Consider the following 24,240-nt stretch of genomic DNA (forward strand, 5'->3'; position numbering starts at 1 on the left):
ATTGTATTACTGGGCCTTGGCTCACGGGTACTCTATTGTGCAAGAAAGAGTAAATTTGTTGTTGATCAGCCATGAGATCGAGGGCTTTGCGGTGTATTGTACATGTTCATGGCTAAGCTCGACCACGAGGGTTGGGTCTACTAAGGAAAAAATATCGGGTTCTCTACTTTTGCCGCTTAGGTCGGCATGTATAAATAGCTTGTAATATTTTGAAAAAGTTTTAAGGATCTCGAATTAAAATGTGTATTTTTGGATGTTTGTAAAGTTTATTATTACAAGTTATTATTTTTAATCTTTATTTTTTTAAAAGTTTAATTTTCTAGCTTAGCTCTAATAAATTCTGGTTTAGCGAAATTAATTTATATTAAGTCACTGTGTGTGACGTTCCTATTGTTAGCGCGTTACACTAAAGTCGCCCCTAAAAAGCCTTATCAGAAATAAATTTTTAACTTTAAAGGTTTTTAAATTAAAAAAATATATATGTAGTATTTGAAAATTTTATTTTTAGTTTATAAAAAAATAATTATAATACTGAATATTAATACAAAATATAAATTTCTTCATTTCAAAAATAACACAATAACATAATTGTTGACCGAGGTTTTCGGCAACCAATAAAATAATAAGAGTTTAGACAGTTGTAAGAAATTAAGAGAGAGATTTTTCCGTGGTTGGGGCGTTAATGAGCCTTAGTCCATGAGTCTGTATATTTATGATGGTATTTAATACAGAGAATGTTCTTGGTAAGTATTTACTCTTCTTGCACTTATGCAACCCAGAATTCTCGACCCCCATTAATGAGCTTTGAGGGGGTATTTATAGTGTTTTTGTGGGGTGATCCCCAGAATTATAGTACATGTATTTCTGTAACTATCAATAAAGTTTTGTATTCCCCATGAATACACCATGGGTAATGCATGGTCAAATCCCTAGGTGCTGTAGGGATTTTATGAGGGTTGTCCTTATTCTCTTTTGACTGATGTGATTCTTCACAAAGTAGCCGTCATTAAACTTTATTGGTCATCGTCTTGTAGGTGCAGATCGGGGGTTGTGTCGTCAGACTTTATTGCGTGTGGCAGTCCCAACACGCCTCCTCCCATGCGGCATTAAATGCGAGATGACTGCTCAGAGGAAGCCTGACACTTTCCGGAGATGCTTTGATGCCATCTTGATCTTCGGGAGCATATAAAACCTTGCATGCCTTCTCCGGGAGGCATATCCAAGATAATGCCTTTCTTAGCAAAGACTTAGCTATTAATTTAAGTGCTAAAACCTCTGTCCACGTGTCCTTGTCTGGTTGGTCCGCGTATATTGGGCAAAATCAGGGACAACAATAATAAAAATAAATAATTCTTACAAATATTATATTAGTTACTAAGATAATTTGAATAAAACAAAAAAAAGAATACTAATGATGTGATTGTAGTTCTTGGTTCTATAACTGAGACATAAAGTCATATAATATTCTCGTTCTCATCGAATTCTGGACCAACTGCTAATATGTTCGCTGCTAATTAGTATTTTTCTTGTAGTGTTTATAGATTAGGAATAAAGATTCTAAAGACGACGACTACAATAACTAAGTTGTTAAGTCAATTATTTTTAGTTAAAGTTCTTTCGAAGTAGAGTCACACTTATAATTACTAGAAGATAGACCGAAAAGTGTGTGTTGAAGGGACTTTCCAAATAAGAATAGCAACAATTGGAATTGACTATTTAAAACTCTCTTCGAAAAGAGAACAACTAGTCATGGCATTCCGTGAAAACTCAATCTGGATGGACAAGTTAGACTTACGGAAATAATGACATCTAACTTTCTATAAAACGAACATTATATGGAGATGTTTTCATTTTGAAAAACTATACCATAACATATGTATATAAAGAATATATGTGAGACATAAAATTAAATTGTACGGTACTAATTATAATGATTTATTTGTGGTGCCTTTTTAACATTTCTCGTTTGTGTTTCAATTAACTAAAAAAATAATATCGATAAAAGTTTTCATCTTGAATAATATTCACATGCATGCAATGCAAACTCATATAAGTAGAACTATAGAAATGTTACAGAGCTAGCTAGCAACTAAATGGTGAAATTAAATTAAAAAAAGCAAGAACAATGACCCTCCTTTCGAACGACAAGGTCTGCTCTGACAAGACCCTCCTTCTGATACTGATCTCCCAAGCCAAGATGAGCCATGAGCAACCAAACGAAAGTAATAAGCTCCCCACCTTTACTCACTAGCTGGGCATGACTATCCGGACGACAATGAGAAGCCGCATACGACAACATCTCCACCCAAAAACTACTCAATATCTCCCACTTTTTATCCCCAAACTGATCAAGTTTTTTGGCAAGGACACAAGCATCAAACAACACAGATTTACTCCTGTCCCCCTTTACCGTCGCAGGTTTAATTGTAGTGTTAACCGCTAGAATGTCCATGCACGCCTCTTTCTCTTTCCCTTTCCCATTCCCTCTCCGAGAAAAGAACCTCTTTGCCTCCTCACTCGTGTGTACAAAGGACTCCTTTATCTCCTCTTTCATGTCCCAAAACCTAATTTGCCCTACTCCGGCGATTACCGCCGACATCATTGTTGGTTGCAGCACCAATAGATAAAGCATGTAATCTGAAAGTAGTTTACTAAAATGATATAGTTGATTATTATACTTATCATCTTTCATAGGATCAAGTTCATTGCTTATAAAATCATTCTGGTAACATAGTTCCGTAGCAATGTGCCATAACACAAGGCTTTTATCATAACTGACCTCGTCGATGTAAGGCACTAACTCCTTTATTTCCTCTTCGTTGTCTTTCATACCTTTCAGAAGAACATAAGAGCCTTTTGCTTCGCAAATTCTTTTGGCCATTTTCACATCTTCCGCGTCCTTTGCTTTGTCTTGTAACTCCTTAAAGATGAAATTCCATAGGTGCTCGTTCATTCTGTATCCAATGGTGTACTTTAATTCGTTCACAATACCTGTCAAACCCAAAATATCAATCATTATGTTAGATATTTTTGTAAAACACTTGGTAACTTTACCATAGGCATATTTTATCTTGTTAATAAGTACCCCATTCCAACAACATTCCACGTGATCTTGATCAATTTCTATATCATCAAAACGTTCTCTTAGACTATATGTGATGAAGTTGTACCCGGATATCACCTCTGACCACCGCCCAAATAGTGTTGCTCTTATTCTCCTGTTAAACAAATTACTACCCGAATTATGCAAATTTGGTTCTTGCAATTTGAGTAACCACTCTAACATTCTCGACACACATGACTTTCTTATTTTTGAGTACTTGTACATTCCAACCACACTCCAATCCGAAAAGATGAGATTAAAAAGAGCTATAGCGTCCAAAAAAATTGCCCCAAGAAGCAAAGTGTATGTAGTTCTAACATCAAAAGCCTTGAAATCGTCTTTGTCCACAAAGTAAAAGAGTACAAGAGTGGCAAAGATAGAAGCGAAAGCCAAGAAGCGGAATACATAGCCGACAGTGTTATGAACCACTTGGACTTTTGTGTAGAGCACTTCATAAATGAAGTTGAGCTCAACCCCCATGACTCTGTAAGCGTCTGTTGCCGTCCTACTCATGAAGAACTTACGGCTCTCGTCGCGCTCTTCAATGCTTAAGATGGAATCTACAATTAGACCTTTGAAAATCTGGAAGTAGTAATGGGCCAAGTTCACGATCTCGATCTCTTTTAGGTGTCCTTGTACCACGTCTTTGCTAAAGGCTTTTGACGTGTATTCGGCGTAGTTTGGAGTCTTTTCGAGCAAGGATGCTCGGAAAGTGCTTAAGCTCGCCTTGTAGAGAGCGCGAGTTCGCTCGACATACTTGATGATTCCACCGATGAACATGACAATCGTCGGTTTCCAGAGAATGTTCCCCGGAACAGTTTGGATGAAGACATAAGCAGTCGCAAGAACCTATATGTAATTCAACACAGTTGTATTGTAGTTAATTTTTGTTAATATACTTATTGGAAATCAACCAACTTGTTAGAAAAGGATAAGCCTCTTCTTATTAATAAGTAGATCGAAAATATATTACCAACCAATGTAGAACTTTAATACCTATCTTTTTGGTTACAAATTGTATTAGTTTGAAATGACTTTAATTAAGCCATTTAATTACTTTCTTTCTTTTAATGAAATTAAATTTTTAATAGACAACAGTACCACTAAATGAGATTCTAACCTGAGTTACAAGAGCTAACAAGTGTCGAAGCCAGAGCTCATTATCCTCAAGAGAAAAGGCAGTTATGGTGTCAGGACCACCAAGGTGGAGAAGAAGAAATGGAGCCCAAAAGGCTTGTATGATGTCGTCTGCTTTGTTATTGGCATAACAACCCTTGTCCCTGCCGGAATCGTCATTTTGTTTGCTGGAAATGTGGCCAACGGTGAAGCTCGCCGCCCAATCAGCAAGCAAATAAGACATCCAAAGTAGGAAAATGAAGAATTTATTGGAGGTGCGTTTTCTGAAGGGAGCAACCATAATTAGAAATGCCTGTAACGCCAGGCTAAAAAGAATGATCCCTCTAATGTTCCACTCCTTCCATATCTCTCGAACACTTTTTGGAATTGGAGTAACCATTTTTTTCGATCTCCTAATAAGCTAAATTTTAAACACAAATGTGGCTAAATTTTTGTTTTTGGATAAACTCAAAACGGAGTGTATATATATTGAACAACTTGACAAAAACTACACTTTTAATAATATTAGATACTTATTATGACCTAGCTTAGCTATATATAATATATAATGCTAATTAATTAATCATAATATATATAAAATGTCATTGTAGTTGTGAAATTTTTTATTGTGAGTCAAAAAGCAAATATATTATGTAAAGAGTATCATGAGCTGTACCAGAGTTTAAAAATCATGTATCATTATTACGCGTTTTCATTTTGTAAAACTATATCCAATAAGCATGATTTTATTATATTAATGTGGATCAATTATTATTAATTATGGAAGAGGTTTCAATGGTTACATTTTTATTGTAACCATCATGGTTACATTTTTTTAAGCCATTGGATTACTATTTAATGGTTGTGATTAATTTGGAAATTAAATAAAAATAAATAAAAAATAACTTGTAACCTGAAAGTAACCTAATCATTTATTTCCTTATAAAACTTTAATTAAGATTAATTATATTTTAAAATTAAATTAATTATAATTATTAATTAATTTTTTGCAATTTATTACTATATAAGGATCTTTTAGCAATTTATTTTTTTATACTTAAATTATTTAAAATTTTATAGCAAGTTTTTTATAATTTAAAATTATACACATATAATTTCATAATTTAAATTTTATTATACTTGTAATCTTAATTTTAAATTATTACACATAATTATTTAATTTTTTTATTTAAATATTTAAAAAGTAAAAAATGAAATAAGTTAAAGGATTTATTTTAAAAAAAAATGGCTGCACTTGTTATCGATTGATTAGCTTGAGGCCTCATACTTAGTTCATATAATTGTAATAAATAATTAAATATCATTTAAAATAATTAATTATTTGAAAATTTATTATAAGAAGAGAATTTTAATTTGTGTCAAAAGAAGTTTAATTTTTGTAAAAAAAATAATTTTTTTTGTAAATATTATAATTAAATGGCTTAATTATTAAAATAATTCAAGTAAGAATTTAAATATAAATATTAATTACTAAAAGAGGTCTTGTTAAATATTTAATTAATTATTTTAAGAAAATAGTTAATTATAATTAAATAATTCTAAAAAAAGAATGTCTATTTAATTAATTATTTTAAGAAAATAGTTAATTATAATTAATTAAATCTAAAAAAGGAAAGTCTACCTATTAGTAACCTGCTATTACAGGTTAAAGAAAAATGTAATACTCAAAACTCAAGAAGTAACGATAAGATTTTCATTTTTAAAAGTATAATTATTGATTAAAGGAATAATATACGTGTGAGTGTTATAAGAGTACTTAATTAAGGTAAACAAATGTTTAATCACGTGACACGTGCACCTAAATATTTGTGTTTGTGTTATTCTATTCCAACTAGGTTGTTGCATGGCTCGATAAATTTCAGTATAGTGAAGAAACAGAGAAAGAAGATGAAAAAGAGAGGAGCGAATCTTTATTCTCTGATGATTGTTATTACAAAAAGAAGTACCAATATATATACCTCTAGAACCAAGACCAGAATAACAGAAAACTAATAACAACCAAGAACTAACTTATATAACTAATTAACAGAAAATAACAGCACCCTTAACTAACAACTAGTCATTAGTATCATGAGTATGTTATAATTATTATAATGGACTAATACAATCATAGGTTTAATTCCATAATACACAATCATTAACTATGTGCCTAATGTTACTCATAACCATAATGGGATGGTTAGCAACTTAATTATATGTTAGAGGCACATGAGAGCACTCTTAATACTATAGTTGGCCCATTAAATTATAGTATACCATAAAAGACCTCAAAAGCCCTATTAGTTAATAACCCCTTAAGGTTATAAGGGTAATAACATGTGTGTATATATATGTGTGTTATGTGTGGTAAGAGGTGAATATAGTTTGTATGGTAAAGAAAAAAAGGAGTTAGCTCCACAAGTGCTCTCTTTAGTTTTTGCTCAAGGATTGGTGGTGATTCTCATGGAAGACATTGAAGGATAATGACTCACATGGATGGTATGGGAGGTATGTGTTTTATTGTATTTGATGCTCTAAATAAATACTAGATCTTGGCTTTAATGATTATGAGTAATCGTTATTTTAACAATTGGTATCAGAGCCAAAGTTATTGATTTTAGGGCTCAAACTTTTTCCCATAAACCCATTTTCAAATTTGAAATTTTTTTTTTCGGATTAATGTGTTGGGAGGAGATAATATGAGATTAAATGTTAAAGAATTTTTTCTTAATATTTGGACTGTTACTATATGATTTTATAGTAAAATATCAAGTTTTTATAAAGTTCATTAATGGAGAAAAACTCATTTCGGATTCAAAATATTTTATCTATTATTTTGTGTTTTTTGAATTAAATGGGTATTAGAAAATGATAGAGAATTAAAAATGTGACAAAACGCCTCAAACGACGTCGAATTTCGTGGCCGGTGGTGGAAGTTATGGTCAGATTTCGGATGGGTCACGAACCGGGTCACGCGACCCAAGCTTCAGACCCACGGGAGTTTTCTGGGCGACAGGGACGAAGAAAAACGACGCGTCGTTTCTCAGCCTTTGGGAACACTCAAAAACGACATGTCGCATGATGGGGGATCTGATCTCGCACAAACGACATGTCGTTTCTCTGACCTGGGCCAGCCTCGCGAACGACAGTCGTTTGCCGTCTACCCCGTGCGCACGTCGTTTTTTCCAAATGACACGTCGTTTCCGTCAAACGACATGTCGTACGGACACGTGTTTATTAAAAAAAAAAAATCTCAGGGCGCGTGGGGGCGCGTGCGTGGCCCATTTTGGGCCATTTTCCACAATTTCTCATATTTTTTAATTCTCTATTATTTCTTGGCATGTACAATACTAATTGCATGAATTTTATTCATATTTGGTTGATAATTTTAGTATTGTGGCATAAATTTTGTGATTTATTTCAACAATTAATGCTTATTTTCTTGCCTATCGTAAGATTAAGCATGAGAAATTGTTTGGTGATGAGGAACACTTAAATATTAATTTTTTTAAGTATTGTATTTTCCTCCAAATAACATTGAGATCTTTATGAGTAATTAATTATCCTATCGATGACGGTTGCTTATTAAAGATGCGTAATATGGTGAAGAAAATTATTAAATATTATGAATCACAATTTATCTATCCTTTCGATAGTAAATTAATGCATTTGATTATAATATTTAATAGATTTTTCTTACCTGTGTATGAGTTCCATCTTGTTAAGTTGTGTGAGAACTCTAGCATGCATAATGATCATGTGTTATTTTGCGATCATTTATTTATGAGAAGAGAGCACAAATGGCATGATCATGTTATAACATGCATTTAATGGTTATTGCTCTTGTTCCTCATTAGCTTTAAGCAATCCAAGAACCTCTGCCATGTTGACGCTGAACGGAACTAACCACAAGTAGTGGGTAAAATCTCTCGTGATGAATTTGACTCTTATGAGAGTGGATTCGGCCTTGAGAACTTATGCACCTCCGAAACCTAATAATGATACCACTGAAAAGGATAAAAAGTCCTATGAGGATTGGGAGCATTCCAATCGTTGTTGTCTGATGCTTATGAGATATCACATGGATGAGTCCATTCATGGTAGTATTCCCCAAACTGAGATTGCAAAAGATTTTCTCAATGCGATCAAGGAGAAGTACAAGAAATTCTCAAAGAGTGAGAAAAATGAATGTCTAACTTTGTTCCATCAGACTAATTACACTGATACGGGTGACATTAGAGCTCACATTGACAAGCTCATGGGTTGTTACCAAAGGCTCAAGGGCATGGGATTGGATCTTGGTGAGGATTACATGGTGTGGTTTGTGATGGAAACCATTCCTTCTCAATTTGATTCGATCAGATCAAGCTATAATGCTCAAAAGGAGCAGTGGACCATTGAGGAGATGACTGCTATTCTTGCCAAAGAAGAAGAGGACATGAAAAAGGGGAGAGCAATAAGTATCTTCATGGTGACCAATCCAAACAACTCTCACAAGAGAAAGTTCACTCCCAACAACTCTAGTGACCAAAGGTTTCATAAGAAGAAAGCCACCAATCCTAAGGGAAAAGGACAAGCAAGCTCTTCTTCAACTGGTCATAAGAATGAGTTTTTCAAAGGGAAGTGCAACTTTTGTCAATGCTTCGAGCATAAGAAAGCCGATTGCCGAAAGCTCAAAGCTCACTTAGAGAAGAAATGTAATTGTCTTGTGATGGTTTGTTTGGAATCCAATATTATTGATGTGCCCTCAAACACTTGGTGGTTAGATACTGGTGCTACAATTCATGTTACGAATTCTTTGCAGGCAATGACAAGTCGAAGAAGGCCGAGTAGGTTGGAGGAGTATGTGTACATGGGAGATGATACTAAAGTCAGAGTTGAATTTTTGGGACTGTTAATCTGCAGCTGAATACTGGGTATTTTTTGGAGTTGCAAGATGTTGCTTATTTACCCTCTATTAGGAGGAATTTGATCTCTATATCTATTTTGGATAGACTAGGTTATAGTCTTCATTTTGGAACTGGAAAACTGACTTTGTATCGTGACTCTATGTTGATTGGAAATGGAACTTTGTGTGGAAACTTATATAAGCTTGATTTGCTTGATGTTGTTCCTGTTACTTCTCCCTCTTGTCCTTCTTCTTCTTCTCTTAATGTTGTTGTTGGTTCCAAACGTGCAAGATTAGAATTGAAATCATCCATGCTTTGGCATAAACGTTTGGACCATGTTTTTAGAGATAGAATGGAGAGATTGGTGAAAGATGGTGTACTTCAAGATCTCGATTTCTCTGAATTCACTGCCTGTGTTGATTGTATAAAAGGGAAAGTTAACTGATAAGGTTAGAAAGGGTAAGTCAAATAAGTGCACAGATGTATTGGAGCTTATTCATACTGACTTTTATGGGTCCTTTGTCCCACCTGTTATGGGCGGCTATAGATACTTCATTACCTTCATTGATGATTTTTCCCAATATGGTCATATTGAGCTCATTCGTGAGAAGTCTGAATCTTTAAATGCCTTAAGATTTTCAAGACGAATGTTGAGCTTCAAAAGGGAAAGAAGATTAAAGTTGTCAATTCTGATAGAGGTGAAGAGTATTATGGGCGTTATGATGAAACTAGAAGGAACCCCAGGCTGTTTGCCAGATACTTGCACGAACGTGGCATTGATGCAAGATATATATAATGCCAGGTACACCCCAGCAGAATGAAATTGCTGAAAGAAGAAATCACACACTTCTTGATATGGTACGTTGTATGTTAATTCATTATAGCTTACCAAAGTTTTTATGGGGTGAGTCATTAAGGACTGCTGCTTATATCTTGAATCAAGTGCCTAGCAAGTCGGTTCCAAAGACGCCATACGAGTTGTGGTCAGGCAAGAAATCGATTTTGCGTTATTTTTCACGTTTAGGGATGCAAAGCTGAGGTAAGGCCTTATAACCCTAAATCTAAGAAGCTGGATCCGAATACAATCAGTGGGAGTTTTGTAGGCTACACTATTGGTTCAAGAGGTTCTAAGATCTATTGTCCCTCTCACACCACCAGGGTGATGGAATCAAGCAGAAATTTTGTCTATTTTGAGGATGAATTTGGTTCAAATCAAGGGTCAGGAAATTGTATTCAGGGAAGAGTGTGTCTATGTCCCTGTACCTGTTGCTTCTGCTTCCGCTTCTAATCCTACTAATGACCCTGTGATTGAACAAGTTCCAATAGAAGCTCATGGTGAACCTTAAGATCCAGTACAAGATGAAAATCTTGATTTGGGGGGCGATGAGGTTGTGGTGAGAAGATCACAAAGAGCCTGTAGGCCTGCTAATCCTGATGACTATCTTGTCTATATGCAGGAACATGAGTTTAATGTGGGAGATGATTCTGAGCCAGTCATTTACCAAGAAGCAGTGAATAGTCCTAAATCTGCATTGTGGGTGGATGCAATGAAAGAAGAATTGAGTTCTATGTCACAAAATAAAGTTTGGGAGTTGGTTGAACTACCCAAAGGTTGTAGACCCATCGGGTGCAAATGGGTGTATAAGATCAAACGTGACTCAAATGGGCAAGTAGAGAGGTGCAAGGCTCGACTTGTGGCTAAAGGCTATAGTCAGAGAGAGGACATTGATTTCAAAGAAACTTTTTCGCCTGTTTCCACCAAAGATTCGTTGCGAATCATTATGGCTATAATTGCCTATTTTGATCTAGAACTCAAACAAATGGATGTAATGACTGCCTTCTTGAATGGTGACCTATCTGAGGATGTACATGACTCAACCTGTAGGTTTTGAGAAGTCTGGCGATGAACACATGGTTTGCAAACTCAAGAAGTAGATATATGGGCTTAAACAAGCATCAAGACAATGGTATCTCAAGTTTGATATGATTTTCAGTGGGAGAATGTGGTGGATCAATGTATATACACGAAGGTCAGTGGGAGCAGTTCCATTATCTTAGTACTACATATTGATGACATCCTGCTTGTATCTAATAATTCTGATCTGTTGGGTGAGACAAAACAACTCTTGTTTGACCATTTTGACATGAAAGACCTTGGCAATGCTTCTTATGTGCTTGGGATTAAAATTCTTCAAGATAAGGCCAATGGTATTATTCGTTTGTCTCAGAAAACTTACATTGATCGGATCTTGAAAAGATTCAACATGCATTCATGTTCTTCTGGGAAGGCACCGATAGTGAAGGGTGACAAGTTCTCAAAGGCCCAATGTCCAAAAATGATAAAGAGAGAGATGAAATAAAAGTTGTTCCTTATGTGTCACTGTTAGGTAGCCTTATGTATGTTCAAGTATGTACACGCCCTGATATTGATGTTGTTGTTAGCGTGTTGGGTAGGTACTTGAGTGATCCCGGACTTAGCCATTGGAAAGCGGCTAAGAAGGTCATGCGGTATCTTCAGGGTACCAAGGATAATATGTTGACCTATTAGCGAGCTGACACTCTGAATATAGTTGAGTTCAGTGACGCTGATCATGCGGGATGCGTGGACGATAAAAAGGTCCACTTCAGGCTACATTCATATGATGGCTGGAGGAGCTGTATCGTGGAAATGTGTCAAGCAGACACTCACAGCTTTATCCGCAATAGAGGCATAGTATATGGCGTGTTATGAGGCTACTTGTCAGGCAATATGGTTGCAGAATTTCATTTCAGCACTAGATGTTGTAGCCTTTATCACGAGGCCGCTGAAATTATATTGTGATAATTCTGCAACAGTGGCTTTCTCTAAGAACACTAGAAGTACTTCTCGCTCAAAGCATATTGACATAAAGTACTATTTTGTTAAACAGAAAGTTACAGAGTCTCTTATTTCCATTGAATACACGCCTAGCACTAGCATGTTAGCAGACCCACTAACGAAAGGCTTACCCATATGTGTATTTTTGGAGCATGTTGCTCGAATGGGATTGTTGGAAGCCTAGCTTGTTAAGCTCAGTGGGAGTTTGTTATTTATGTATTGAACATGCTAGTATTTTGTACGGATTGCTTATGGCTTGTGTTTTAGAACATGCATTATGATACTGAAGTCACTTCTTATTGTTGTTACATATGTATGCTTATACATATATGTTGTTGTTCAAGGAAGTGACTGGTACAAAACGAGATGAATGCGCATAATCTCAATTTTGTCGTACCTCATGCATGTTTAGTTTGATTGTTAATGATTGTTAATGGATAAATGTCTTCAAGGTTAATTCATACATAATACATGTATCCTGTCGATATGATATTATGTACGTCTTAATTGGTTACCTTATGTGCGATAGACATTATTATGGTGGCGCGATTGTATTGTCCAAGTGGGAGAATGTTAGAATTATTATAATGGACTAATACAATCATAGGTTTAATTCCATAATACACAATCATTAACTATGTGCCTAATGTTACTCATAACCATAATGGGATGGTTAGCAACTTAATTATATGTTAGAGGCACATGAGAGCACCCTTAATACTATAGTTGGCCCATTAAATTATAGTATACCATAAAAGACCTCAAAAGCCATATTAGTTAATAACCCCTTAAGGTTATAAGGGTAATAACATGTGTATATATATATATGTGTGTTATGTGTGGTAAGAGGTGAATATAGTTTGTATGGTAAAGAAAAAAAGGGGTTAGCTCCGCAAGTGCTCTCTTTAGTTTTTGCTCAAGGATTGGTGGTGATTCTCATGGAAGACATTGAAGGATAATGACTCACATGGATGGTATGGGAGGTATGTGTTTTATTGTATTTGATGCTCTAAATAAATACTAGATCTTGGCTTTAATGATTATGAGTAATCGTTATTTTAACAATGAGTATCCTCAACATCTATTGTACATAAAATATATATATATAAAAAAAAAAATCAAAAAAGTAATAATTGTTGAGAGTAAAGAGAAAACAGAGAAAAAGATATGTGAAAATGAACCTTGAATATTCACAGCTGAGCAAATAAGCTCTATAAATACATGATACAGCTGAGCTGGGAAGTCTCAGTTTGTCCCTTAAGAATTGAAATCTGGAGGTGGACAGAGGCTTAGTTAGAATGTTTGCAATCTGATCTTGAGTTGGAGTGTGCTTCACTTGAAGTTGTTTATTTGAAATCTTTTCTTGCACGAAATAAAAATCAAGCTCAATATGCTTTGTTCTGGAGTGAAAAACAGGGTTGACTGACATCAAAACAGTGCTTTGATTGTCACACCAAATCGTAGGAACAGGAAGTTATGCAAAGCCAATCTTAGTAAGTAAAGACTGCAGCCAGACTATTTCAGCAGTGGCATTTGCAAGGCTCCTATATTCAGTTTATGTGCTTGAACGTGGCACTGTTTTTTTCTCTTTAGAACTCCAGGAAACCAAATTTAATCCCAAATAGATGCAGAAGCCTAAATTCGATCTTCTATCATCAAGATCAGATGCCCAATCAGCATCACAAAACCCTATCAATACCAATTTTGAGTATAATTTTAGGTGTAACCCGTGGTCAAGAGTCCCCTTAAGATACCTTAGTATCTTCTTGATAACTTTGAAATGAGCTCAAGGGGATTATGCATAAGTTGTGGCACTTTGTTGACTGCATATGCTATTTCTAGTATTTATATCGAATTTGAATTAAATGTTCTATTTTTCACAAAATGGCAAGTGATTCAGATGATGACACTATCGAATAATATTTGGAACAAATAACTACAAATAGTGAGTTGCTTGATAAAATTATCTTTGCTTTTGCAAAAACAACAATATATTATCACCAATATTTTTTATTTAAAGAGCCAAGTAGAAATTCTCCTCGTTTAGGATGGAATTTTATTATGGAGATACTTAATGGACATGATCAGCGTTGCTATGAAATTTTTCGTATATATGGAGAAACATATCTTTTGCAAATTATGTGATAGATTAAGAGATTATGGTTTAACACCAACTAGAGGTGTAAACTTAAAAGAGGATGTAAGTATGTTTGTAATGATCTTAAGAGACAATCTTAAAAATTGAATGGTTCAAGAATAGTGTCAACATTCAGGTGAAACTATAAGCCGATAATTTAAACGTGTATTGAAAATAATGATGAAGCTTGCGATTGAAGAAATTAAACCCCTAACAATTTTGATGAAACTATTATATTATATTGTTATAATATAAGATAGATTAAAATATTAAAATGTCACATATTATATATTAATATGAGATTAATGTATATAATGCGATTGAGAGTTACATACATTTAATATTCACATAAATTATAATATAAGAGGTGGAGTTACTTACAATTTGTAACTTCTACAATTATCACAAATATTAAGTGTGTAAAAGGTACTGTTATACATTTTAATTTGAAATTCTTAATATTATAGGAGTTATGGTGTGTGCATGAGTTACATAATATCCATCCATGGGGGTTATGAGTTTAAATTTTAAAGTGTGTGATCTTAAACACTATAAATAGAGGTCTTTGGTTCACTTGTGAAGACACATTTTTTGTGAGTTTCTATCAAAGAGGGCATCTTGCTAGAAACTACAAGCTTGATAAATCCAGAAATCTATTTCTATTCTTTCCTTTTCCCTTAGGGCCCGTTTGGTTGGTGGTAATGGGCCAGAAAGGAATGGAATGGAATACTAATGGGCCTGATTATTTTGTTTGGTTGAAAAATAACAATTTTGGAATAGAATTCCATAGTAATGCTATTCCTCCAAACTAATGGAATTGCTATTCCATTTTTTATTTGGTGGAATTATAATTCCATTCCAGCATATATCTCTCCTCCATGGCCCAAGCCCAACAAACCCTAACCCTAGAAAACTGAAGATTAACCATTGTGACCATCTTCTTCCTCTTCTTCGATCGATCGGACTCTGCAAGTGCCGGGGTAGCGTTGCCAGAGGTAACTCCCTCGCTCTCTCTCTCTCTCTCTCTCTCTCTCCATTCTCTGGTTTGGTGGTGCCGCCATTGTATTATGGTTTTTTGGTTATTTTTGGTTAGTAAGCTTTGCCATAGAAACTTATGACACAGGTTCCTCTAGCTTTCAATACTTTCTGTTTTGGCTCAGTTCTTTTTTTTTGTTCCTTTTCAATTGTGAATCAATTTGTTTGCATTTGTAGATGTTAGGTTACATATGCTTTTGTTTGAATTTGAATTTGTTCACTTTGAGTTTCAGTATTAATTTTGGAGTACTGCAAAATCATAGAAAAAAGTGTTATTCTATTCTTATATTATTTGGGATAGTGGAATTATATAACTTGTAATGTTACCCACTGGCTAGTGATCAACTTAAGGTAGTGGTCACAGTTTTCGCCACTTCTAACTTCTAAGCTTATAATCATGTGCATACTCTTATATAGTATAATGGGAAATCGTATCTATCCGTAATGTATACATAGCCATCTCTTTTATATAGATTAGTATTGATTTGGACCAAATAATGTTTGTGTTTGAAGAAACAAATGAACTATTCTTTGGTCGACTGTGTTTTTCATCTCTAGAGCTTTCATGTAATTTATTATGCTTGGCTGCTATTTTATCATCAAATTAAGAAGAATAATGTTATGTAGTTGTTATGTAATGGCTAAGAGGAGAATATGAAACAAGGTGTCATAAGTACCTTCTCTTAGACTAATTGGACAAGTCTTAACATTAGTTCCATTTAAGGATCTTATTTCCCGATTTATGTTGGGTTGAAAAACTCTTGGTTTGCTGAGCCCTTATACAATAAAATTAATCACAGATTAAACTAGGAAATAAATATTTTGAAGTTAAAGAAGTTGTATAATTAAGCATGTAAGTAGTAGTACTGTAGGCATGCAGACCTGAAGGAAGCTCAAAAATGAGGGTGTTTTGGTTTGGCTGTCGAAATTGGTTTCTAACACAGCAGTTTCCCATGACCCAAGATTAGAAAACATGAAAACCAACAACAAAGCTTCTAACAGTGAGCTTGTATATTAAAAGGGCATTTCTAGTTTGTTGTATGTATGTATATTTAAGATTTATATCCCACTTACACACATGTATTTGAATTTGAATTCAGTTGTTGAATTCAGTTATACTGTTTCATTTGGTCCCTACCAATACAACTTCAATAGCTGCACTTTTTGAAATACTGATCAAAGTTAAAATTCCATTGTAGTGTCGCCTGATATCTATAGTATAGGATTTTGTAAAAAATATTCTTCATTACTGTTTCTTTAAAAATTTAATGATAATAGAAGCCTATGAGGGCTTTGGCAAAGGGAAGATGACAGTAGTAATGTGGAATTGTAGAACATGTAATTATTGGCTACTTAGAATAGAGAGGAGTCACCTTTGTTTTGAAAAGAAGGATTTGTAATTATCATAATGAGAAACACCCAAACTTCAAGCTTCTTTGCTCTTTGCCTTTCCAGCTTTTGATTGTTTTTAGTTAAATGAATGTATTGTTAAACTACTTTTTTTTTTCTCTCTCACTGATTTCTTGTTATTTATGCTTGAAAATACTTAATCCTCTTATTAAATCCAATTTCATTTGATCTTTTTCTTATTTTTTGCTTGTGTGGAATTTTGTTTCCTTCATAAGAAAAAAATGTCTCACGCTTCTACTTTAAAACATCAGAAAAAAGTCATGATCTAGGCAAATTTTTGGTGAAGTTAACAGTACTCTGAGGTCATATGGTTTATGTACATCTTTCAACTGGAAAACAATTAGCACAGAATTCAAAGATGTCATATTCTGACTTAATGTAGAGATTGGCATTTTTTTCATCCAATTTAGTTTTTTTTTAGGTTTTCTCATAATCTGATTACAACTCAACGTCATAAGGTAGCTCGCATGATTATGCAAGATAATGCTCTGGTTTCTTACTTTTTCAGTGTCCCAGATGATGAGAAGGATGAATGGGCGAGACTTCTGATTGATGGCTCTCTTTAGTACACAGCTCGGGAAAGAGTTAGAAAGATCATGGTTATTCACTTTGGTCTAAAATAATTTGCAGGACAATATATATTGCCTTTGACATTCAGTAGTATACAAATTATAATCTTTTGGATTTGGTGTAATGTGTTATGCTCATAATTTTGCAAACAATTATTTTGAGCATAAATATGGGTATTGGACATGAATACTTATACTTTTGAACAAGTTTTTATGTGATTATATATATTTTTTAAAAAAATATATGTTAGGTTTTTTTTAGAGAAGTAATATTTTATAGTAAATTCAATAAATATAAATTTATATATATCAAATTTTTTAAATAAATATTAATTTTTTTTTTATACATATTAGTTTTTTTTAAAAAAATATAAATTAATTTTTTTAAAAAAAAATATATATGTATAAGTTGAATATATTTAATTTAATTTTTTAATCATGTTTTAAAAATAATAGTATTTTTGTTCAAAATTAATTTATTCCATTCCATTCCATTATATAGTCAACCAAACATAAGAATTGTATTCAATTATTGATTCCATAAATCTAACCAAACAACCTAATCCTATTCCTATTCTTATTCCATTCCATTACCATTCTTATTCTTATTCTTGTGGTATGAGAAAATAAGCTTTTGGACAAATGTGTAATAGTCCTTGTGTGATTCCCCTATTATACACTTGTGGTGTATGTGGTGTTGAGATTGCTCTCACATCTCTTATATATATGCTATTTATATATATTGTGTTTTAAGTGTAGCTTATTGCTTTGAGTTATTATTCTTTTCTTCATCTCTATTCTCTATTTTATGTGTATATTTTGTTTAGTACTGTTGTAATATTATTTAATCTATGATTTTGTCCTTTGTATTATTTATTATAGAGTTATAATTTTGTTGGTTTGGTATTTCTATTGGAGCACAATAATTTCCACCAGAAACTCCACAATACATTCGATAAAATTCAAAGTATTGGCCATACTTTAAGGTATTAAGTTAAATATTTTTTTTTTTTTTCAATTCGTGTAAATTATATTTATAAATTATTTTGTTTTTCAAATTTTATTTAATGTACTATTATACTTTAAGATTGTCTTGGAGCTATTGATGAGACTTATATTTTTGCATCGCTACAGACAAACAAATTCTATTCATTGGTAGAAAGGGTATTCCAACTCAAAATATAATGGCAGCATGTGATTTTAACATGTTATTTACATTTGTGTGGTCTGAATGAAATGGAACTGCACATATACTCGTATATTTTTTAAAACATTAAAAACTAATGAGATAAAATTTCCTAAACCACCAACTAGTATTTTTTTTTTTATTCTTTCACTTATATGTGTTATATTTATTTAATTAAATTTTCAAAAATGATATTCATTTAATACTATTTTGGACTCTGTGTTTTGTAAAAGTTACCAATTAGACCCTTTGTTTTGTTAAATGATAAAATAGATCCTATATTTTTCAAAATTATAAAAATAGGACCTTTAAGCTCAATTTTTAATAATTTTATTTTTTAATGTAACTAACTTTAAGATAATTTTTAATACGAACAGATACAGAAAATGTAACCAGTCATAACATCTCTAAATCAGATTTTATTAAGTCTTATTTTGACAAAAAATCAATTCATAGTCCTATTTGTATAATTTTAAAAAAAAAATAGGGTCCAAAATAATATTTACTATTATTTGGTTGATAGTGTGTATCCACATATAAAATATTTTCTAGCTCTATATAAAGGAGATGGATATCATTTTACACATTCATCATTATGTTGTGTTATTGAGCATACGTTCGGAGTATGGAAGGCAAAAGCAAACTCTATTAAGAAAGACTCATTATTTAAACTACAGATTATAAGGACTTTTGCTTTATTTGTTAAGGAAGACTTTATTTGCAAAAGTAAAAATTTAGCCAAAAGCCAATATCTCTCATAATTTTCACTATAGATTTCTAACAAAAAAAAAATGTAAATAGCGGTAAAATCCCTAAAACTTTTATTTTGGTTTCACTTACCCAAATTTAGGCAATAAAACCGTCAATATTCCTATTCTGTTATAAATTTAACATTTTCGTCCATTTTGAGTGTTAAGTGCCATGTTGGACTGGACCGAGAGTACACGTGACACAATTTTATTGGTCCACGTAAAAAATTATTTAAAAAATTAAAATAAAATTAATTTAAAATTAAAAATAATTATAAATAAAAAATAATTTTCTTTTTTTTTCTTTTTTTTTCCTTTCTTTCTTTTTTTTTTTTTCTTTTCTTTCTTTTTCTTCTTCAGTACGATTCTCTCTCTCTCTTCTCCACAACTACTCAACTCTGCAACTCCAAAAAAAAAAGCTTCGAACTTTCCGTTAATGGCGCCTGTTGACCCACACTCATTCACCGACTCAACACACCCATTCCCATTCACATTTCCCTCTCTCTCTACCTCGACTTCCCATCTTCTACAATCCACGGCTCAGCTCTTCTCTCCTTCCCCAACCCATACACAGGTCCTCTCTCCCTCGACGCTCGTTCACTCATCGTCCACTCCGTCATCTTTCTTTGGGGGTTGTCGAAGAACCACCAAGGTGGCCTGTGGTGGCTGCCAAAGGGTTTTGAGATCATCGGGCCTAAGAGGGAGAGAGAGAGGAGATCGAGATCGAGAGAGAGAGGAGTCGAGGTGGCTTGGAGTGGTCGGAGAACTACCGGGGTGGCTGCCCAAGGGTTTTGAAAATCCTAGATCTGGACTAAGAGAGACAAAGAGAGTGATAGAACGAGAAAGAGGAGATGAACAGACAGAAAAAGAATGAAAAGAAAAAAAGAAAGAAAAAGAATAAGAAAGAAAGGAAAAAAAAAAAGAAAGAAATTTTTTTTTATTTATAATTTTTTTAATTTTATTTTAATTTTTTTAAATAATTTTTTACGTGGACCAATAAAATTGTGTCACGTATACACTGTGTTCAGTCCAACATGACACTTAACACTTAAAATGAACAGAAATATTAAATTGCTAACAAAATAAGAGTATTAGGGGTTTTACCGCCCTAATTTAAGTTTTGAGATTAAGTGAAACTAAAATAAAAGTTTTGGAAATTTTGCCGCCATTTACTAAAAAAAAACATGATATTTTCTTCCATTATTTAAACTTATTTATAAGTCATTGCTCTATTTGTATTATGTAATGAGTAAATTTCTTAAGTTTAACAATTAATAGTGGTGACTACAAGTAGAATAGAGTAATTACAAGGGTTTAAATATAATGATAATAACGACTTCACATGACTAAGATATAAAGATAATGTTGATTGCGAACAACAATTTTTATTTTTATAAATATATAATTTAATAAAACAATTTACAATTTATATTACCTAGAACAGTGGCTAGAATTAGTAAAAAATTATGATAATAAAATTCTATATCATCTCAGGAAAGTTAATGTAGTAGCATACGGTTTGAGTAGAATTTCTTTTTGGCTGGTATTGAATTTATGGTTCGCAAGCTTACCTTGATAGAAATAAGAAAGAGCTTAAGAGAACTAACTAGATTGTTAAAAGAGAGCAAAGAAAAATGAGAGATATTTTGGTAAAATCAGAAAGAAGAATACATGAAAAGCAAAGTCTATTAAGGAAGACTTTTTTGACTTAACATCAATAGCTAATGATGGATTGAGAAGTCCTTGTTTGACAACTTAGCTGGTGATTTTATTTTCAGCACTTCCAACACACTACTCTATTTCTATTGTATCTTAATTTATTTACTCATGTATCACAAAAATTTCTTATATGAGTTAAGAAATTAGAATTAGGTGTGCAATTACCAAAACCCTATCATAAGGAAATATCAATAAGTGAAATAAAGTCCCTCTCGCATAAACAATGTTTTGGCCATTTTGGCCATTTTGCTTTTTCCACAGTATCATACATTCCCTCTAATGAACTAGAATAAGAAAACCCATCATTCAGAAGAACACCCTCAAAATTCCAAAGCACTACATCTTAATAATGCTAATGCTATTATATATAGAAGAAACATCAAAGAATCAAAAGCAAAGAAACCCAATGTTCACGAACACGCACTAAAAATCCATATCATATTATAACAACAAAAACCAAACAAAAAATTATGAAACTCTTTGTTGAAACAAATCATCAACCATAACAAAATTTTTCATTTATCCCTTTTAAAATAAAATCTAAAACCAAAATCAGAGTCTACTAATAGCAAAAAGGAATTGTTTTTCTTTTCGAATTTAAATTAACAAAACAAAAATGAGAGAAAAAAAATACATGAAAAGCAAACTCTTCTTTTTCTTCTCTAACGGTAAGATTTCTGGTACCTAGCCCTGGCACCACGACCACCGAACTTCTTAGGCTCGCATCGCCTGGGATCAGCGACGAGCAAGGTCCTGTCGTATTGCCCCAAAATGTCCTTGATCTCCTTCTTCGACTGCTCGTCCACGTACTTCTGGTAGAAAGCCACCAGTGCCTTGGCGATGCTCTGACGAATGGCGTAGATCTGAGAGGTGTGACCTCCTCCCTTGACACGGATCCTCATGTCCACGCCGGCGAAACGCTGTCTACCCAGCAATAGGATCGGCTCCATCGCCTTGAACCGGAGGATCTCGGGTTCAACCAGCTCGATCGGGGAGCCGTTGATCTTGATCAAACCGCGTCCGCGCTTGCAGTAAGTAACTGCTACCGCAGTCTTCTTGCGTCCGAAGCATTGGACGGACTCCTTTGGGGTTGTGGCCGCCATGGTTGGAGATGGGTTTGTTCTCTCTCGGTCTCGGGGGAGGGTTTTTTGGCTTTGGCAATTGGCTCTGGGGTTTTGATTCGTAAAACCTAGCAAGTAAATAGGGGTGGTAGGGTTTTGGGACTGATCGACGGGTGTGATGTAATGCGACTCAAGAGATTTCATGGAAGACAATTAATGGGCTAACAAGGAGCCCAATACATCATATTTGCTGGGGCTTGGGCCCAATTGAAGTGGAAGCCCAAAATACAAATCATGGGTCTCCTTTCTTTTAGAGAAAATTACATCAAATATGGAATTTTGTAAAAAAGTTACAAAAATATAGCATTTATAGGTTTACCACTCTTCTATGGTATTTTTTCACATTTAAGACTTTTTATGGTATTTAATATGCCATATTTTTGTAAACTTATTATCCATATCCATATTTCATGTTTTTGTTTATAACTTAATTAATTTTATTTTTTTTAGTTTATTTTACATTTATATTTTAGGGTTTCTTTTTATTTAGAAAATTTACACTAAATACTAATTTTTTTTTTCAAACATTACATTTATAATTTCAGTTGCTAACTTTTTTTTTCTTTTTTTCTCTTCTCTCTCTAATTTTCTTTTTTATTTTTTTTTTCTAATTTCTCTTTGAGTCTCTCTTTTTTTTTTATTTTTTTTCTCAAACTATTTTTTTTTCTTTGTATATATATAAATATATATAATTAGTGTATATTTTTGTATCTCATTTTTTACAGAAATTAAACTTGTTTCTTTTTTTTAATTTAAACTACTATGTGTTTTTTTTTTGTTAAAAACTAATTATTTTATTAAAACAGCAGAAAAAAAAAACCAGTTTCATCAACATCATCATGAAAAAAAAACAATATAAAAAATCATAATCTGAAAAGAATACAAACTTTAAAAACTAGTTTCATCAACATTGAAAGAAATTAATAAATTCATTAAAAGAATAAAAAAAAATAGTTTCATCAACAAGATAATGAAAAAAATTACAATCTAAAAACTTTACTAACTTTAAAACAAGTTTCATCAATATTAAAAGAAACTGATTATTTCATTAAAATAGGAAAAAAAAAATAGTTTCATCAATAACATAATGAAATATACACAATGCCTAATAACTAAACTTTTACAAACGATACTAAATTTAAAAACCAGTTTTGAACATATAAATTTTATATCAATACCTCATAACCAAACTTCTAACTTCATTCTTTATTTTGGCATTTAATTTTTATTAGCTTGCTCAAAAAATAGAATTGATTTAAACATACATTATGTAGCAAATATAACAAAGAGAAACATAAATTAAAATCAAAGAGGAAAAAAAAAACAAAAATACAATAAAAATCATAAAAGAATAACAAAAAATAAAATAGTAGAATGTGAGAAACCAGTTAGTAAAACAACCAAAATAAAAACAAACAAATAAAAATCAGTTTCTTGAAATAATCAAATAAAAAATTGAAACTTTAAACTCAATTGTAAACAACAATAAAAAAACCAATTATGAAAACTAGTTACTTAAAAAAAAAAACCAATTATGAAAATAATATGTGTGTGAGAAACTGATTATTTAAAATAAAATAAAAATTGTTGTTCAAATATCATACAATAATAAAACTAGTTTTATACAAACTAAAAAAAAAATGCAATAATATCATAAAAATAGAGCAACCCCATTACAGAATAGTTAAAACCTATGAATATATATAATTAGTGTACATTTTTGTATCTTATTTTTTACATAAATTAAACTTTTTTTTTTATTTAAACTACTATTTTTTTTTGTTAAAACTACTATTTTTTTATTCTTTTAATGAAATTATTAGTTTCTTTCAATGTTGATGAAACTAATTTTTAAAGTTTGTATTATTTTTAGATTATATTTTTTATATTATTTTTTTTTTCAAGATGATGTTGATGAAACTGGTTTTTTTTTCTGCTGCTTTTGATGAAATAATTAGTTTTTAACAAAAAAAATAAAGAAAAAAAATAAAAAGTTGTTTAAATAAAAAACAAGTTTAATTTCTGTAAAAAAAAAAAAACAACATCTACAGTTGAGATCATTTTTTATTTATTTTAGTGTTTTATTTTTTTAAAAAAAGAAAAATAAATAAAAAGAAACACAAATTTAAAGTTTTTTATGGCATTCCTTATGACTTTTTCCCATATTTGTAAGTTTTTTTTAAAAAAATATCATATTTAGGGTAATTAAATTTTTATGCCATATATATCAAAACACATCTTTATTTTCCCATATTTTTGTAAATAGCCCTTTCTTTTAAGGGTTAAAAGTTCAAGAATACCTATCCATTAATCAAAAATACATTTATATTATATTTCATCAAAATATAC

At 32.2% G+C, this 24,240-nt stretch overlaps 2 protein-coding genes and 1 long non-coding RNA gene across 4 annotated transcripts; 1 reads left to right on the forward strand and 2 right to left on the reverse strand.

Moving 5' to 3' along the window:
- Positions 1–1,807: 1,807 nt before the first annotated feature.
- Positions 1,808–4,678, reverse strand: LOC115722069 (uncharacterized). Of its 2 annotated transcripts, XM_061103834.1 has the most exons (3): positions 4,224–4,678; positions 2,780–3,952; positions 1,808–2,651 (listed from the first exon to the last, which is right to left on the reverse strand). In XM_061103834.1, exons 1-3 carry the CDS (start codon positions 4,617–4,619, stop codon positions 2,649–2,651), a joined length of 1,572 nt encoding a protein of 523 aa, XP_060959817.1. In that variant the 5' UTR covers positions 4,620–4,678; the 3' UTR covers positions 1,808–2,648. The 2 variants fall into 2 exon arrangements, with proteins under 2 accessions (XP_060959817.1, XP_030507044.2); XM_030651184.2 differs by having other exon boundaries at positions 1,811–3,952; positions 4,224–4,674.
- Positions 4,679–14,787: 10,109 nt separating this feature from the next.
- LOC133030861 (uncharacterized) lies at positions 14,788–17,338 on the forward strand. The gene is made up of 2 exons (XR_009684399.1): positions 14,788–15,097; positions 17,056–17,338. It is a non-coding gene; the product is annotated as an uncharacterized LOC133030861 (long non-coding RNA).
- A 3,911-nt stretch (positions 17,339–21,249) lies between these two features.
- On the reverse strand, positions 21,250–22,015 carry LOC115723138 (small ribosomal subunit protein uS9). The gene has a single exon (XM_030652569.2). It carries the CDS (start codon positions 21,871–21,873, stop codon positions 21,433–21,435), a length of 441 nt encoding a protein of 146 aa, XP_030508429.2. The 5' UTR covers positions 21,874–22,015; the 3' UTR covers positions 21,250–21,432.
- Between the last annotated feature and the right edge of the window lie 2,225 nt (positions 22,016–24,240).

The sequence above is a fragment of the Cannabis sativa genome, chromosome 9 (assembly GCF_029168945.1).
Source record: "Cannabis sativa cultivar Pink pepper isolate KNU-18-1 chromosome 9, ASM2916894v1, whole genome shotgun sequence".
Taxonomy (NCBI): domain Eukaryota; kingdom Viridiplantae; phylum Streptophyta; class Magnoliopsida; order Rosales; family Cannabaceae; genus Cannabis; species Cannabis sativa.